This window comes from Antennarius striatus, chromosome 5 (genome assembly GCF_040054535.1).
Source record: "Antennarius striatus isolate MH-2024 chromosome 5, ASM4005453v1, whole genome shotgun sequence".
Taxonomy (NCBI): domain Eukaryota; kingdom Metazoa; phylum Chordata; class Actinopteri; order Lophiiformes; family Antennariidae; genus Antennarius; species Antennarius striatus.
In genome coordinates, this window is record NC_090780.1 from 23,788,611 (window position 1) to 23,807,905 (window position 19,295).

At 44.3% G+C, this 19,295-nt stretch overlaps 1 protein-coding gene across 4 annotated transcripts in view; it reads right to left on the reverse strand.

The window, feature by feature from the left end:
- Nucleotides 1-18,667, reverse strand: part of iqsec1b (IQ motif and Sec7 domain ArfGEF 1b) — a 117,622-nt gene extending 98,955 nt beyond the window's left edge. For 3 of the 4 annotated variants that reach the window (XM_068314682.1, XM_068314681.1, XM_068314687.1), the window contains exon 1: nucleotides 18,146-18,667. In XM_068314682.1, the coding sequence (XP_068170783.1) occupies nucleotides 18,146-18,426 (281 nt within the window). In that variant the 5' untranslated portion in view covers nucleotides 18,427-18,667. The remainder of the gene's footprint in view (nucleotides 1-18,145) is intronic. The other variant, XM_068314683.1, reaches the window with a different exon arrangement.
- Between the last annotated feature and the right edge of the window lie 628 nt (nucleotides 18,668-19,295).

A 19,295-nucleotide genomic window follows, 5' to 3' on the forward strand; every position in this document is an offset into this window, starting at 1 on the left:
CACCCAACACATTACACAGATGCTGGATTAGATTGACATATTGGGGATAACACCTTGACCATCTTGTTGTGTTCCTTGAACCTTTCCATTCCATTGCTACATGTTCTAAATCTGATGTTCAGGTGCTTTCAGGGGGGAGCAGGGGTCAGCATACAGCCTTCACACCCATGATCCAATCACTGATTGTCCTCCCTTAAAGGTAGGAAGTAAACCCCTGCGGACCACCACTGGGAAAAACCAAGAAGAAGAAAAAACAATCTGACCCCATCATCGAGCCATCACACTTGTCATAGTCGCTTAGATCCTTCCGATTGAACTTTTCTCCAGCTTCACACATCAGCTTCACTTGCCTGATGTAACTCACCCACCCGCTGAAAGATGCTATCGTTATGAGATAATCATTGCTGCTCACTTCACTTGTCAGCATTGATCACTTTACGGCTGATTGGTCTATCGTCGGAACTCAAAAGCTTTTGACAGGAGCCGAGTTGACGACTGAGAGATGTCACCGCTGGAACTTTAACAACAATCAGAGAATATTAGCTTCAACTTATCAGTGCGGAATTGTTTCATTAGTTGATTTTGATTAGACAATCCTACGATTCAGTCATACCTGAGTGTGTCCCTGATTTGATGACAGCTACCACAAATGGAACCGGCGGCAAACACCTGCCTCCATCTGCCAATTGGATTTCTCTTGAATCAGTATTTCCAGAAAGTTAAAGCCTGATTTTTAGTTGCTTGTTACTTTTTAATATACCTTCGAAACGTTCTGCACGTTTGCTGACTCGACTCAGTCGAGTCTTTCTCACCCTCGAGACTGATTTCATTTTTTTCAGGCTTCCAGGTATCAAATTAATCTGTGAGACTGGAGGTACCAGGAATACGATGGACTTAAACAGAACTCACAGCTTTGAAAAATGCCATAAAATTCGTCTGAAATATTTACTTTGAGAAAACGTGGATCCACGACTCTCGATAAATCACAACGCAAACAGTTCTATTAACCTCCTTTGGTCTTGGGGAGTCATAAACTGCTTACCAGTCATTCGTGGAGTTTTCCTGTGGGTGAAATAACCTTTAAATTCTCATTCAAGTAGTTTTTCATTCAGAATGGTGCTCAGACATTTGAGAGCATGTGCAATATATCATCACAACTTCAAACCGCACCGTATCCCCGATGGACTCTTCCGATTGTCCTTCTGTTGACACGCAACCCAGACAGGAGTTAAGATTGGATGTAATCCCAAAAGGACATTCCTAATGTAAACCTATTTTCAAATGCACGGTAAGAATTGTTTGCAAGGAGTCTCGAGTCTGTAATCCAGTGGAAAATGTACCGTCGACACAGTCAGGTTGACATTCAAATAAGAATTCCATTATCTTCACACAGTACGACTGCCGTCTCCTGTGGAGGGGTATTAGTTTATCATGGTGGGACGCCCAGACTAGCAGCAGTTCATGGAGGTAAAACTACACAGTGACTGTCATTGGTTTTTCTCCCTTGTGGGTAAGTGTTGGGTGGATAAGTGTTCTCAGTGGTGCTTAAGACGGTGCAACGACCCAACGGTTAGGAGTAGGTTCCATTCTGACCAGACTGATATCACTAGGATCGGCCCTCTGACCAATGAGGACGTTGTGTTTACAGGTAAACGCCTTTGTTAGGCTATCTCTGAGGATCTGTGATGTACCATCATCTTTGGGCTTGTTTGTTTTTTTGAGGAGTGCATCACATCACAGGCAGTCAGCTTTAATCAGAGGTCGTTCAATCACATCAGCATGTTGGCTGCGAGATGGAGCTGTCAGGTTATTCAGCCTCGCAAATCAACCTTTCTGAGCTTGACTTCAGCGATGTCATGCTGACACGGTCACAGCGAAAACTTCCTCCAGGACTCCAGTCAGGATTCCCACTTTCATGTCAATCGGAGCAGAGAAAGAATCTCACGAATGAAAAGTTTTTGGGGGTGTGGACTTCAGCAGGGAGGCGACCAGACCAGGACTCACCTGATGGAGCGAAGAGGCCGTCAGCCAATCAGCAGCCTCTGCTCTGTACTCTATCCTGTCTCATTCTTCTTCTCTGTCTCCCTCTTCCTGCCTTAGACTTAGATATGCCCTGATCGATGAAGTTATTTTACCTCGTCTAAGTTAGTTTATCTGAATGAAACCGTTGAGACGTCAACATTTGAACCAGATGAGACAACAACACAGGCAGAGAATGAAAAAGTAAGATAACTAGAAAGTTAAATTTATATTCTTTACACTAATTAATCAGCTGTGAGTCGGGTCGTAGAAAAACATTAACGTATATATAAACCTATGCTTGCCGTAAACGCCTGCAGTGGTATCTTTAGCGTAGTACGTCCATAACATGAGGAGTGAACACGAATGCCTTCACACTCCGAGGAGAGTAATGAATACCTGCCAACATTCCACACAGATATTATTCCTCATTACGGCTGAAACCGCTAACGGCGGTTCCATTGAAGAACACCGATTACAAAAGACGTTGGCTGATCTAAATCTATCACAGCATCAAACATATCGACATCAGTTCACCGGAGTAACGGAAGCAGACGTCGCTTAGGCGCGCGAGACGCTAACCGTCTTCCCGCGTCTATTTTAAGTTGCCAGAGAGCAGCGACGTTTGCAACCGCTGAATTTTGTTGTTGACTTTTTTTTTGCCACGCATCATGTCGTGCATGTTTCCTCTCTCTTGGCGCATGTGTCAGCAGCAATTATTCATAACAGAAATGTTCATCTGAGAGGAGAAGCGACTGAGAGAATATTTAGTGGCTATTAAACACAAACCAGGCGCTATTCCAGGATCGCTTTGCTGAAGGCTGCTCTAACAAACGGTGCCGTAATTCAAATCAGATGCGAATTTATTGTATTTGTGCAATCAGCGTTCTTTCCAAAAAAGAAAATAAGAATGAAGTCCGTGCACAATTTCAGCATTTGAATCGAGTCCATTAGCTTATTAAGGCTAATTAGCAGCAGGATATTTCATTTCACATCTACACCCTGCTTTTAATGTGACATCAGCGGCAGCATTTGATCCATTAAATTTTTTTTTTTTTTTTTTTAAAGGAGAACATCGCTTCAGGAGGAAATTCACTGGTGATTTGTGGGACATCCTCAAATCAATAAATCATTTGGAGAAATTAGCATGATTAGCAGGAACAAATGAGATTACCTTTGAGAGAGGGCCTGGCAGGCTCCCAGCTATTCTGTGTGCTTTCACTTTAGCGCTCCACCGTGTAAAATTTGGCTGGAAATGCCTTGGATGGCTCAAACGGCACCAAAACAAGACGAGGGCCTGCTGTTGTGCCAGTGCAGATGGAGCTAAAGCTGTCGGAGCGTTTGCCAGTGGCAGATGGTGGAAGGAGGAAAAGGGAAAAACGGACTAAGGAGAAGAAGAATGACAACATCCTCTTCAATGAGGCCAGATAGGAAGACCTATTGTGTGAGGAGGTCCCGTCTGCGACCAGCGGGCAACGGGGGCGCATTTGGAGACGCCGTGTTGCTAACAGTGCTGCTTGGGTGAAAAAATCTGTTGCCGTGTTTGAATTCTGCATGTGATAGAAAGTCAACATGATTGAGTACTTGGACTTTTCCACAATATATTGCATGCAAAAAAAACCCTTCTTTTGATTCGCATGTTTGATTGGGCAAAAGTTTTACATCGGATGCCCTTCCTGACACAACCCTCTGTATTTATCCCGGATTGGGACCGGCACAATAAGACACTGGCTTGTCTCCTTGCAGCTACATTTGTGCATGCAAAAAAATAGACATAAAATAGACATTCATAAGAAATTTAAAAGAAAACATGACAGAAAAGACCTGAATTATGCAAATCAAAATATTCATCTTTGATAGGAAACCATCTGATTAACACCTACATGTACAGGAAGATCATTATTACTTTTATTGTCAGTCACTTGCCTACAAACAAAGCGCTTGGCAGCAGCAGGACAATGGAACCCTCCAGGTTTGCCTTTGGCAGTCGCCACCAAGCCGGAGGTCGTGGTTCCTTTTCTTTAGCCGCTGCCCACGAGAGGCGGCGTTCAGCCGATGGGCGACTCGGAGCACCTTTACTCCGATAATGTATGAAAAGAGAAACTTTATCTTTCTCTAAATTTTGAGGTAGAATTAGCAAGCAAGCTACGACAAATCTTTCTATCCCATCCCTCTCTCCTAAGGAAAGTTTACCACAATCCAACTCACTGGATTGGGTTTTTTTCAAAAAGGGCAAAAATCCTCCATTGAAGAATAATTTTTTGTTGTTTGCACGTGACAATTAAAGGTCACAAAGATTGACGGTTGCCTTTTTTTGTGTTCTCCAAAACATCATCCTCACACACACACACCCAAAAAAAACACACAAAAAACGTACAAAAATGCACCTCACTCATTTGGACAGTGATCACCATGGCAACAGGAGAAGCTTCTGGGTCTGCGGTGGACGTCAGGGATGGAAATCAGACATGAATGTGTTGTGAATGCAGAAAAGTGGCTTTTTTCCCCCAAAATGCTCAAGATGCTTTCAATCTGGAACTTTTATTTTATGACGTCTTTCCTGCGGAGCTCCGCCCCCTCTGCTTACATCATCGGGTCTGGTTTTGTGTCCTGCAGCCCAGAGGCCTTCAGTCAATGCAGTGATGTTATGAGACACCAGAGGACTCTTTAATAATGGATGGAGGCTCTGATTCCTTTGGAGGATGTCATTCAGAGACCCTCCACTCGCTCCCGCCCTGCACCGCTCGGAGTGGAGGACACCTCTTCCTGGTTCCCTATCGCCCCTTCGGCTCTCTTCCTGCCATTCAGACCTCCTTCCAGAGCCACGCTGCAGCTGCGACCTCACTTCCTCTGCCACTTCCTGCTTGAACGGCGCTGGCGATGCACAACATCGCCATGTGAGGTCTGCGCCTCAGCGAGACGAGAACACAGCAGAGACGATAGAATCGATATTCATTTTCAATCTGAGTCCAATGATCGTCTTTCATTTGGACTGATTTATGTTTCTGTTCGCCTTCTGAGTGGAAACGGCAGCTGGAAACGGGTTTGTTTGGCATCCGCAAACGGAGGGCTCGCATATCGACGTAGAGGATGATTAAAGTGACATTTTTGTCATTTAATCTCCACGACTTATTGATCCAAAGCGAATCACATCCTCTCGATGACGGACGAATGAAACGACTTGTGTGAAGGCAGCCCTGTGGAGAAGAGGCGACTGACAGTTGGTTTTATTTCCGCTTTCAGCATCAGCATCCCTTTTTATAACACATCATTAATAGTTTTGCCTGTAGTTAGGAGTCAGTGGAGACTTTTGGAAAAAAACAAAACATGATCACTTTGGAAGTTATCAACGAAGAGGTTGACAGTCTTCAAACTTCAATCCTTTCTCTGATAAGAAGAAAAGTCTTCCTTAAAACGGTTTCTACTGCTTTCATGTTGCTTTTGTGTGGTGTGTGTGTGTGTGTTTATTTGTCAAGGTTGTGTTCACCGGTGTTCTGCTGGCATACCTGTCCAGGGGAGGTTAAGGTCGTGGGGGTAGATGTGTGCCGTCATTAGCAGGTATTCCAAGCAGACAGACAGTCCCAGCTTGGAGCTTTCCTTGGAAGACTCAGATGAAATGGCACAAATAATGAGGCACATTATCAATCACAGGCAGGGGGCAGCTGGTTCAGGCTACATGTGTGACACACACACACACGCACAAGTCTCTCTATCTGCGACACACACACATGCTCACAGCCTCCGGCAAAAAAAAAAAAAAAAGAGTGGAGCAGAGGAAAAGGAATAGTCGCCCCACAGCAGAAGCAGAGATCATTACCAGAGCAGCGCTTTGATTCGGCTCATGGCTGCTCTGACAGAGCGAAGCGTCGCCACCAAACTGTGTTCAGATTGGATGAAAGCAGTGAAAGGTCAACGGCGGGGGAGCAAACACCGGGCGTCCCGCCATCGCAATTAAGACAACAGGATGGGAAAGTGTTTGCGGTCGCAGAAGCAGAAGCTTAAACACGAAGATTTCTTTGAGAGTGTTGGAGAGTCCAGTTGGGTTTCTTTTTCCATTAAAGCGCTTTGAAATGTGTGATGATGTGATCAAGCACTATATAAATAAAGTTTGATTGATTGATTGATATTCCTCTGTTAGATGGTGTGGGAATCGGAGAAAGAAAGAGTCTGGAGCTTTTTTAAAGTCTGATCTCCTTCTTTTGTGCAGCAACAACTCAGGTCCAATCCGTTCTCAAGACTGTTTTGGTCCCGCCGTTATCCGTGTGCCAACAAAACGACAGGCTGTCTGTGCTGTTTCAATATTTGAACAGCTGGAAGAACATTTTCTCCGACCAAAAAGTTATCCATATCGTCCTTCTTGGAGCTCATTAATCAGAAGTGGAGAGCCGGAGAACTGTCGCCGTGAGTTACATCGGCTGCAGATCTGTCGTTATCGGAATGGAGTTGAATTAATGCCACATCCGTCCAAAGCACCGGCATCCCATGAGCAGGTATGATCATTCATCTGATAGTGATGTATCCCCTCCAACATGCCCCCAGAGGACTGAACAGATGCATCAGTATGCAACACCCACCCCTCACTAATGACCCAATGGTAGTCAATCAAGAAGATCACCAGTAGAGTCGCCTTGGAATCATCCTGTCATGGCAGATTAAAGAAATATCATCAATACTGAAAAGGAGATTTATTTACGCTTTAGGTTGGGTGAAGGTCAAATGACCAACCATCAAACCCCCCATGTCTGAGAAAACAGGTTTCCATGGAAACCGCAAAATTTGGAGAAAAATCCAATAAATCCAAAAAAAAAAGAAAAAAGGCGCAACTTCTCATCATGTTTTATATAAGTGTCAAGATACGGTCAACATAGATAGAATTCAGGTGAGAAGGTACCCCATAGACTGGAGATTGTGTTACCATGGAAACCGCAATAGAAAGCAGTTTACAAGAAATTCAAAAAGGTCAAACCACCAAAAGTTCGTGAGGAGACGAAAATGTTCACTGACAGACAGACATTACAATAACTACAAAAAAAAATCAAAATTACTGAAAAGCAAATTCACTTCTTCTAATCAACAATGATACATCATCACGTAACTTTATCCGCCGTAATCCAGCAAAGGCCTAATCCAGAGCACCAGAATTATAAATTCATCTCGGTTCAGACGAGCCGATGCCACACGGGATTAAAAGAGAGAGAGAGCTCCAGTAGCCAAGCAGCACATCTCTGTCAAAGGTCACGGTAAAGGCTGCGTCATGATGTCACAGGAGATCACAGGAAGTGCCTTGGTGTTCATTTCCTCTACAGGACATCCTTCCGTCGACGTAATGGGAAAGCAGCGACAGACAGCGATTTACCAGAGTCATAAAAATGATGTCTTGAGTTTGATTTATGTTCGTATCCAAACCTCCTTGTCGCACTTTAACAAAGTCATTTACCATTTCCAAAAAAACTGCTAGGATTATAAATGAGGCTGGATGATGAGATCAATGACAGATGAAGCAGATCTATGTGGAGCAAACATGCCACTACGAATCTCGATGAATGTTTGATATCGGAAGTGAATACTAGCAAAAGTCCCACAACCATGGGACGATCCAGATAGATCAGTTAGATTCACTTCGTTCCTCCTGAGCTCCGTCTTTCCAACATCAGTTAAAAAAAACATTTTCTGCAAAGAAACAAACCAACCAGCAAATAAGCTCATTGATTATTTAATCATTTAGTAATTATCACAGCTACTCAGTTCTCGGTTCAGCAACCTCATGTGCAGAAAGTGTATGTCACTGTCAAATATAGTTCAGAGCTGAATCTGTGGGGCGCAGCTTTACCCAAGTGAGCGTTTTGTAATGGAATGAAGACGGCAGTGCCCAATCAGCACCGGGAAAATATAGTCCAGCCCTCCCCTGGCTTCACATCACAAAGGAGATCGACATCCGTCTGACCGGACTCGACCGACCCAAGACCGATTTCAACCAACCCATGATCAGACAGCTTTAAACTGGTTATAGTTGAATCTATCATTGGATAGCCTACGGGGACATTTTCCTCGACCTTTAGCTTCAAGAGGTTGTCACGACAGAAGGTGAGATTAACCAGCTGAGACAAGGTGGGGCAACAGGGAATCCAATCCTGCAGGTGTTTAATCTCTGTGATCTGGTATCTGGACCAGTTTGTCCTATCTGTCCTTTGTTTGTTGTATTTAATGGTTCTTTTTTTGTTCAGATTGGGTCTAGTTGTGGTCGTTTGATGTCCGAACTCTCCCGGGCAAATCGGATCAATACTTTATGATTGATTAACTGGATTACCCTGGGTGCAACCTTTCCTCTAAAGGTACTTAAGGTATTTTTACCACCAAGAACTGATTCGAGCATTCTTTCAATAGCTCAGTTGCTGATGGACCGCAAGCTCTGGTCCAGTCTTGGCGTTATCTCTTTAAGCTTTTGAAAAATGCAAGAATATGATTCCATTTTTAAAACACAACACGGTAGCTAGTTCCTGATATATATCCACTTAGACTCAGCCCCTGATGGACAAGAATTTGCTATAACGATGCCAAGTTCCTACTTGGGAAACACATCTACGCCGGTATGGATCACAAAAAATACAAGTGCACCCAAAATAGGTGTAAGTAGCACCCAACTCTTCATCAGTGTGATTTAATTTGGAGTATTTAGAGCGAGGCAGATGAACCGCAAAGAGCAAATGAGTCACAGATCTCTGACAGTCAGTGAAATACCAAAAAGGCTCATTATAGAAAAATGCAAGGAATATATTGCCAGTGTCTACATGGCATTCATTATCCTGAGAAGACATTCAAGATCTCTTCACCTACAAAGAACTCTGAAAAGAAATGTGGGGCTTTTGACTCCCGGGTAGGTAAGGGTGCAGCTGGCAGACGGTGAATGGAGGACGTTCAAAACGCAGATGTTTGCGATAATAAAGTCGTCATCACTGACTGCTTCAGACGATGTCACTTAGAACTCTTTAGAGGATGAAAACACACATTACTCCGACGGTGGCTATTCAGATTTCGATGGATAGTGCTTGATTTATTTCAGATAATCTTAAGGTGAGACTTGTTAAGAGGCAGTTTGGACAGTCTTGAGAGAGAGAAAGACAATCGGGGATCTTTAATCAATGAGAGAGTCCTTGGGCTTGTTAGAAGCAGCCTGAATGTCTTAGCAGTATAGATGCCTATTACCTTTATGCAGGGCAAGAGCGGGTCGGCCCTCTGCCTAATTAGTCTGCACAGAGGCTTTTCCTATTACCCCCTCTACCACAAGCTGCATCTCGAGGACTAACAATGAATTATAATGGATGTGATGCCACTCAAAGCAATATAATCCATGGAAACATGGAAACAAACACATTTGGAGGACACGGTCATTCAAATGTAAATTGGATTTTGGAGAATAAGAGGAGGGGTATAACAGAATAACCCATTACTGAGCTGCTTTCTAACATACGTCACTTTTAACCCAGTAAATTCACGCTTAACAGAAACAGAGGTGAGCCCTGTCACTGTGAGGTACTATAGCACCAAGCAGCTGCAAAGCATTCTGGGTTGAATGTCAGGGCTGTGTATCTTTAGCGTAACGGTGCCGTTAACCTGTTCGACCATTATTTGAGGTTGAGCCTCGCCTGAACTACAAATCAATGAATCATTCACCAACTGATTTATCCAACAGAACAGCCACTTATTTGAGATTCACAACGTATTTGTCTTCATTTGCTGCCATTTCTTTAACAAGAAAGATTATTTTCTGTTTAATCGTGTCTTCACGATCCACAGCTTTTCCAAAACTACATAGCATACTAGCTAGTTTACAAAGCACCTCCAATTTTTCCACTATGTTGAGAAATAGGAGACACATAACACCTGAAAGAAGTAGAAAGAGCTTATTTTATATTGCTCAAATGTTAGAAAGTCCAATACTTGATAAGATGATATTGATTCCACTGTCAGAGAAAATCTAATATGATTTAAAAAAACTGATTAAATGTGGGACAAGAAGACCAAATCTTACATATTTCCAAAGGGTTTTCCCTTCAGAAAAAACACAAACGTCCCAGTTTAAACTCAAAAAACTGTGTAAGTATTAAAAGAAAGTCTTATCAACCATACAAACGCATGGGTAGCAGACCTTTACGCTCCTACTGGACCAGAAAGCTCAATTTCTGCTGTACTGACATCATAGAATGACCCATATACATCTGTGGGAAGCCACAGATCAATATGGCCAACTCAACATTTAAGCCCGACTAACCTATCAACGATGTCCGGGAAGCAGAAGCTATGGGTGTAGCTTCAGGAACTAAAAGACCTCGCTCCTATAAAAGTTCTACATACGAGGTTTTTAACATCAAATCAACAGTAAAGTCCTTTTTGTGATCTAAAGTGATGAAGTCACTCTTTTTGTGTTTGTGCTGTAATCTGAGTTTCTGTGTAGTTTGTTTCGGTAGCCGGTCCGGCGGGTACGTGTCGCTACATGTGAGTCGCTCCCTACGAAACGTCCTGCCTTTATTGGTTTGCTGAGACTCGGAGAGTGACGTCCCATGCTAGAGTTCACCTAGAGGGCATTTACGAAAGAGTCCTGGATGAATGGGAGGGAATGAGGCTAAGGGCTAAGCTAAACATGATTTTAATGTAGCTTTGCGCAGATAGCTAGCAGGCTAGGGATTTGCTGATAGTCTTGGGTGACAAAGGTCATGCATGATTAAAAATTTTAAAATAGTTCAGTCCAGAGCAGGTCCTGCAAACCAACCTCTGAGGTACATCTGGTAGTCATGCTAACATCTCAGCCTTCCTCCTTCATTATAATCTGTTAGATTACAGGTTGGTTAATCAGCTAGAAATCACATAAGTCAACCCAGAACATTACACAAATCGTTATTGATCCGCAAAATGAGGATTTGATTGTCGCAGCAGCGCGAGGTAAACATTCAATGACAGTGATGTGTTCAACAGCTGCGCAGTCAGTCTATTATAATCTATTAAAATTCAAATTACTCCCACATTTCATTTTCGCACTGTGACAACCTGTCCTCTTGTATTATCGTTTCCTCCTTCCTCCATTATCAAGGATGTAATCAGATGTTTATGAGATGACAGAGGATTCAATATGAATTCCACAACTTTTATCCAAAAATTTAACTCCTAGAGTTGATATTATAAACTAATATAACTTTTAATTATCCAGACTAAGGCGGACCTCAGGGTGACGTCCTGCTGCTCCAAAAAGAGTCTTTGGTCATTATTCAATCTTTTTGTGCATCTAGTTCTTAACTGACCCAAGTCCACCACTCCATAACGTAGTCATAGCCCCCTTAGCAATCACACTGGAAGTTGCGAGGATAATCTCTACCTCCGGCTCAGCTGTTTTTAACCCTGTGGGTTGATGTGAAGTGAATTGAAACTCATTCAGATTTGATCTCAGGTTCTCTGCTTGTCAAAGTATCCTTGACCAAAATCTTTGTAAAAAAAATGGCAACCTACTTGTTCTCTGGGGATATATACTGCTTATGTGGGATGAATGAAGTATCTAAAGTAACGACCTCTCATAAACGCATTGATTTGAATGATTCAGAATGAACCAAACAGGAGGATGAAAACATCTCAAACATCTGTATGCAGATGACACTTTTCCGTTCCATCGTCCACCCCTATGAAGATAGACGTTTAACGCCCACAGACGTTCAGATCTGTAGGGGCCTTCTTCAAAAAGATCATTCCGAACATTTGACGAGACACGAATTGCGTTGAAACTATACTTGGACCTAATCTCCAAAAAACATTGATTTCAAATGACAGAAAGAGAAATTCAGCCAGTAATTGTGTGAGCCGACCTGCAGGTAATCTGCCAGGAGCCTTTTACACCCACAGCTGACCTTTAGATATTCTGAGCTTTGGAATGGTTGACAAATACCTCATCAACACAGGGGTGTTGATGGGAGGATGGCGGAATGGAGAACAGCTTGTGTAACAAGATTAGAAGATAACAGCTGGTCCAACTGACACCCGTCAAAACGAAACAAAAATGAGGAGAGGGAAAGAAGAAGATGGAGGTACACTAAAGCCTTCGACACGCCTGATTTACAACCTCTAAATGCCATCATGTGTGTGGAAACACCTGACTGGATGCAGAGGAATCCCTGCTGTCAGGTTCCTCGGCCACCGCCACCACCACCTGCCCACACATCCATCCACACCTGCCAACCGATTACTGACGAGACACTAAATATGTCGCCCTCCCAGCAGTCAAAACACTGCTCTGGACGGGGGCCCCTGGCCCCATGGGGTAGGGGTGGGTTGGGCGGGGGGGTCTTTTATCTGATTACCGATTACAACATCAGACATCGCGTTAGTCTTCCGAGAGCCAGATCCACCTTTTCCGATCCTTTAAGCTCTGTAATGTTTTCCTACATTTTGATTAAATTGGCATCTGAGATGTAAAAAAAAAGCCGTGTTAGCCGTGTTAAATCGACACGTTTCGTCCATGTTTGCTTTGTGCGCTCCAAATTCTGAAGGTCCTCAACTGACCACGGTATTGATTTAGAATTCAATTATTTATGATTTGAATGAAAGTGGATTTAGTAATGTGATGCCTGAATATAACTCGCTGTGATCTTTTAGAGTGAGAAGACATCTCACTCTGCCGGACACATGTAAATCCACCTGGATCAGAGTGATGTCTCCTGTTCATCGTGGGGATCTTCGAGGGCTGCAGGGAGCAATTAAACTCAACAACGCTCATGTTTTATTAATTGTCTGCTGTTCATCACGCTGCCTCACATGACCTCAGACTTCACATTTTCATCTGCATAAAAAAAATAAATCACACGTTTACCTGATTAGACATCAAATCAATCAATTCTTTTGATCAGAATCAATCAATTCTTCATTTTAAAGTAAAAAAACAGATAATCTCTAACTTATGAAATCATTTTCAGTACATTCTTATTTTGATGTTAGTCTACCTGAAGTACGAATCTACTATGGCGTCGCCGTGACCCAAGTAGGCCTCAAAGCAAGAAGGTCCTGGGTTCAAATCTGCCTGGGACTTGAAAGGAATAGAATAACTCTCCTTGTTGGATGAAATAAAGGACAAATGAAAGCAGATTCAGACGATACCTCTTTTTATAAAAAATCTGCATTTTCAGTTGTTTTATTCAGGTTTTCTTAATACTGCCAGACTACAACGCCGCCTTCCTGAAAACTCAGCAATTCTTTAAGCCGGCGCCTCAAACACGAACCCGTCTTTGGCGAGAGCTCAAGAACAGAAACTCTAATCTGTAGCTTATTGTTCTGCTCCTGTAAACAATATTCTACGATCCCATTCCAATGCCAGATGATCAATATGCACGACTTCAGCGCGGAGCCAAGCATGCCGCCGTCGGATGAACCTGATATCCTATTTCAACTTATTTAAATATTAATGTAGTTTGTAGAACGCAACGAGCAAAGTTCACAAACCTTAATCTATTCATACGCTGAACAGGTTTGAATGAATATTCCCAAGTTTTACCAATATTTTACTTTTTGAATATGTCTCTGCTATGAACTGAAGGCTTTGTGAGGAACAGATGCGACCCGAGGCCTGCAGTGTGTAAGCTCAACATGGCGCGAGGCAGTTTGGTAATTACTACGATGGAAGAAAATGTGTTTTTAATTGGAAATCAGATCAGATTGACATTAAAACCCACAGTGAAGTCATTATGAGCATGGAGATTAATTAACTTTTACATCTCGTATTATGATTTCACCGCTGGGAGCAAATTTGAAGCAATACCCTAAGAAAGATGTGACTCGTTGCGGGGAAGTAAAGTCCGGCTAAAACGGATCCAGAGTCCATAAACTTCCTCAAAGGAAGTCGTACTTCAACCAGGAAGTGGAGTCATGTGATTTTTTTTTTTTTTTTACTTGTGAAAACCTGCAACTTGAATTTGGAATCACAATTAGTTGAGACTATTCTGTATCCAAAGGATGATCCGGATCAGCACCGAACCGCTTCCTTTTCGTTTTCATCCCATTCTGAAAATGCAATAAGAGTCAACGGCAGCAGAAACCTGACCTCCTCGGCTGAGGAGAGAAATGAAAAGAGAGGCATCTGTATTATTCAGCTCTCGCTTAATGCAGCTATGGAGATTGTGTCGTGCTCGGAATTTATTTTTTCACTTTGCATCTGACGAAGCTTTCATTCATCATTAGCGTGAACCTTTCCCAGACTGCGTGATGAATCCTCAGATTCTTCACCTTTGTGATGTCAAGGCTCTTCTCTAACTTTTCCTTCAAGTTCCACCGCGGAAAACATCAAGAGGAAACAGCGATACACATCGAGGAAGAATTAGCATCCATGGATTATATAATGTCTATAATGTCTGCATGAATATTTCATTTCCAATTGTATTCTCCTTTTTGAAAAGTTGTATTTATTCCTCCGGATTCAAACGGCAGGCCTGTCAAGACCGCCCTCAGGCCGACGGCGCCTTCTCCGAGTGAAATTCATTTCTGCTCTGTCTTTAAATGCATCACAAGCAGCAGACATTTCACAGCTCGCCCACAGCATCCTTAGCGTACGGTGTGTGTTTACTCATAAAAGTCAGAACTTTGTTATATTCCTGACCGGTTTTCACGTGTCCTCAGGCAGCGTTCGTTTCCCTTGCAGAGTCTGAGCTGTTGACCGCTGAGTGGTTGTTTCCATGCAGCAAACACGCTAAACTGATGTCATTGGTAGAAACACTCTAGGTGAGACAAGGTTTGTTCATCCTTTGGGGTTAGGAGTAGAACAGGAAGTTCCCTCCCATTCAATGAGGATGTGATGCTCTGGATAGCTCTTCGTTGGTTCCACAGGAAAACTGTTCCGATTATCTCACACAGATGCACACATGTTGACAAAAAAAGGCCATTTTCTCTACTTATCTGGGGTTTGGCGGTGCGGCAACAGGCGAAGAAGGATATTCCAAAGGTTTCTCTTGCCAGCAACACTTTCCGGTCCCTCCAGAGAAATCCTGAAAGGTTCCCAAGCCACAAGAGACATGTAATCCCTCCAGCGAGTTCAGGGTCTACCCTGGAGGCTTCTCCCAGTGCGACTTGTCCAGAAAACCTCAAAAAGGAGGCACCCTGGAGGCATCCTAACCACATGCCACGATGCAAAGGAGTAGGAACTCCATCCTGGCGTCTGATCTCAAAGTTGAGATCGGCCAAACTCCGTAGGAAACTAATATCCTGCGTCCATGGTCTTGTTCTTTCAGTCTCTACCCAGGGAGCAAAGGTTAGAACATAGATCCAGCAGTGAACAAAGAGTTTCAACCACCAGAGTTCTGCTGTCAACACATTTTGATTTGTAAAAAAGCAGCAAAGACCTACGTGGATGAGGTCATTGGTCATGAAACTTAGCAGCTGCAGGTCTATCCAGGTAATCTGCGATGACTTCATGGGTCTATATATAATCGCAACCTTGCTAGTAAAAGGTTTCTCTTCCTCACCTTCCCGGTTAGATGTCACATGTTCTAAATACCATGAGCAGCTCATGTTCCCAAAACAACCAAAGGAATCTTTTTTAACACCACGGTATCTACAGACAGTCCGACCTTCACAACAGCTGCACGAGTCCTGAACTCCAACTCCGCCAAATAAAGCACAGAGTAAGCAACCAAACAGCAGACACACCACAAAAAGATTAGCTCGTAAAGCCGCATGTGGCGGGAACAAGATGTTCAGACTCCATCAAAAGAAAAACACCAGCGCGACCCGCCTCTTCTCGCTCGCTTCAGTCAGTACCGGCAGTCATGGGTCGACCCGTCTGGCTGTGTGGGGATAGACAAATATTACACCGGGTGAGTCAGAGGAGCACAACTCTACCACTGGCCCTCCAGTCAAGGCCAGGATTGTATGCTGACCGTGGCCGACACAAAAAAAACCAGCTGACATGGCCCAACTGTTGACAGAACACAAGGTGCCCCCCCCCTCCTTTGCTGTGTGTGTGTGTGTGTGTGTGTGTGTGTGTGCAGAAAAAGTGTGTTTAACCCAGAATATTTGCTTGATTTGGCGCCACAAGAGATTAACCAGTCAGGAGGATTCAAACACTTATCTGTGTACTTTTCCACTCGGGCGTTAAAAAGGCCAAGCCCGGACGGAAAAGCAAGAAAGTTCCCATCCTCTGCCACGCACCGATAACTATTTATAGCGCCGTGCAAATGATGAGCGAGCAAATATGATAATGATGTCATAGGTTAAAAGGGCCTTACGGTGATGCACTCAGCACAAACAACCAGAACGGGGGAGATGGCTGCAGCTGCGTACATTTTGCGGAGACAGGATTTTTAGCAGCGGCGGCGTCCAAACCGTTAGCTTGTGCAAATGCTAATTGTCACTAGAGATGCTGCAGTTTCAAACTCGCATGTATGTATTTAAAGGATAAAAACGTGACTGAATACTTCAGTTCGTAGCAGTACACTCTTCTGGATTCACACCTGAAGTTCACTTCACTCGGCATGAAAAGCGACGACCGGTTTAGGTTTCGAAAACAGCTCTGATGATGTCATAGTGATGTCATCCGTGTTATCTTTTGCTTTTAGCTTCAATCATTTTCTCCTGGAAATGCTGTTCTCCAAAATCTAGGCCAAACCCAGGACGGCATTCCGCATGTTTGGGGGTTTTTATTTTTTCCTGGAACTCAGACGTGTCAAACATCCAGAGATGGTTGAAAATGCAAAGTAAATTCCACGATGGGAAATCTGTGTGGAAAATGTGAGCAGCCGAGGAGGGAAAGGAGTGGTGGAAAAGTGATTAAGCTATTTTTGTCTTCCTTTAAATTCATGCAAACCAGAATTGTAGACGTGAGTTTTCTTACTCTCTCCACCAATCAGAGGGCGTCTTAGCAGAGGAGCACTAACTGGTGGCAACAATCGTTGGTTTTCCATTGTTTATGTTGACTTTAATGAAATATTACAGCTTATGGACGACCTAACCAACCGATAACCCTCAACTTAACAAATCATATGAGATCTGTGTCCGTTCTGGGTCACAACTAGTCCTGACACCGACCAGCATGTCAGCAGTTCTGGATCCGGGTTGGATAAAGACGTGAGCTGGGATGAGGGCTGCGTGAATTCAGTCGATTTAGATGAAAACACATCAAAACTCCCAGGAGGAGTCAAACATGTTGTCTGAAAAATAAAAAAGACTTTAAACTTTCAGCAAAATCGGTTAAAAGTTTCAAAGCCTCTCGTGAGCTGAAACCGGGGAACGTTTCAGGAATTAGATGTGGCCCCCAGATTTAATCAGCATCCATTCGTCCACATGTGTTTGTGGGGCTGCAGTGGGGTCTGAAGCAATTCATCACATGAAAAAAAGATCAACCCCCACAAATTCACCTGCATTCAACTGGAGAAAACCCAAAAATGACGTGGATTCAAACACACACACACACACACACACACACACACACACACACACACACACACACACACACACAATCCAATATTCATACACAATGATAAAAGCAATATGCTGTGTACGCAGGGGCAGGTGGTGACTGTGATGCTGTTGGAGCTGATGGAACATCTGTATCTGCCCCCCATGGCAGCTCTCCAACCAAAACCACTGCGTGTTTCAAATGGAAACCTTTTCCCACGGTGGGGTGGGAAATAAAAAACCAAACTCAACACTGCTGCTGCGCGCATCGCATCCATACCCCCCCCCCCCCCCATAAACCGAGGAGAATCTCAACCAAAACAAACAAAAAAACAACTTGATTTCTGATAGATTTGTTGCCCCCCCCGCCATGAGCTGGAAACAAAGTGACACCCTCCGATCCGGACTTCTTTTTTCCCCATCACGCCCTCTCGTCCAGTTTTGCGCTCCGGGATTAACGGTGTGACAGGAGACACACCAGCGCGCAACGGGGTCCGCGTTACGCAACGCGCGTTTATGAGCCTGAAATAATCCCCTTACTCTGTAGAAATTACACGCACCATTAAATAATCTGCTCCGTGACAAAGTGCGTGCGTAACGTGGCACAGATAAACAACAACAAGAGGAGTAAACAATCCGGTGGCACCAATGAGGACCGTAAAAACTTCCCCGGGGTTCTGTCAGCACATGTGGCGGACATCCAACTTACTTTTCCTGCGTGATGTTCTCCTTGATGGCCCCCAGGCTGGAGTGGGAGCCCGGCTGGAGTCTGCAGGTGGCGAGGTGCCGCTGGTGCTGATCCTTCAGGCAGGCGTTTTCCTTGCACAGATCCGTCACCTGGATCTCCAGCTCGTCGATCCGGACCCTCTGCTTCTCCAGCAGCCCCTGTTGGGTCTTGATGATCTTATTCAGCTCCTTCAGATACTCCGCCGCCTTGCTGGGGTTCTCCGTCGGGTTCTCCATCTCGTAAGAGACGCGTTGTCCGTCCATTGAAGGCGATATCCACGCAACCAGGCAAAAAAAAAAAAAGGAGAAGAAGAAGCCCTCTCTCTTCTCACCCCCCCACTAACACCACCACCACCCCCCCTCACGCACGCTCAGTGGTAGCGAGACGGAGCGCTGTCACATCCAGAGAGCCTCCTCCTTCGCTCCGACATGGCTGATTTTGACGCACGGATGTGGAGGTGAAGTTGGCCGGTGTTCTGCGCTCTGCAGCCGCGTCCACCAGCTCCGTACCGCCTAACTAACCTCCAGCCAGCCGCCCCGTTCATGGGGGGCGGTGGAGAAGGCGTGGGGGTGGGGGGTTAACTCTTTCGGAGCTGGGAGTTGAGCGCTCCGGTTGCGCGCTCTGCCGCTCTCTTTTCGAAAAAGGTTTCAAGCCGGGGGAAGAAGAGACGCCGAGTTTGCGCGACGCGTACGCGGAAACTCAACAGGTAGGGCTGGGTTACGCGCCGCGTTGCGCGCCACCGCCGCCTGCGCAGGTGTTATCATCCGTGCGCGTGCGGGTTGTTCACGCGTGACGCGCTTTCCCGCGTTTCAGCAGCGTGGAAGGCAGCAAGTGGGTTTATCCTCGAATGAGTATTAATGGTCTGTTTATGTAATCCTGCGTAATCGTTATGATTTATATAAGAATCATTTTCTATCAGTTTATGGATGTTGGAGTGAGCCGCTGAGGCACAAATATCCTTTTGGGCCCCCAAAAAAATAAAAAAATAAAATAATTTAGTGACAGAAAAAATTACATTTGGTAGAAATTCAACACAATCTTATTTAATTCCTATATAATCATAACGCTGACTTGTTCCAACCACCAGCCGCCCTTCCATTTCAGTTAACTCGGGTGAAAGTTATTCCCCCAG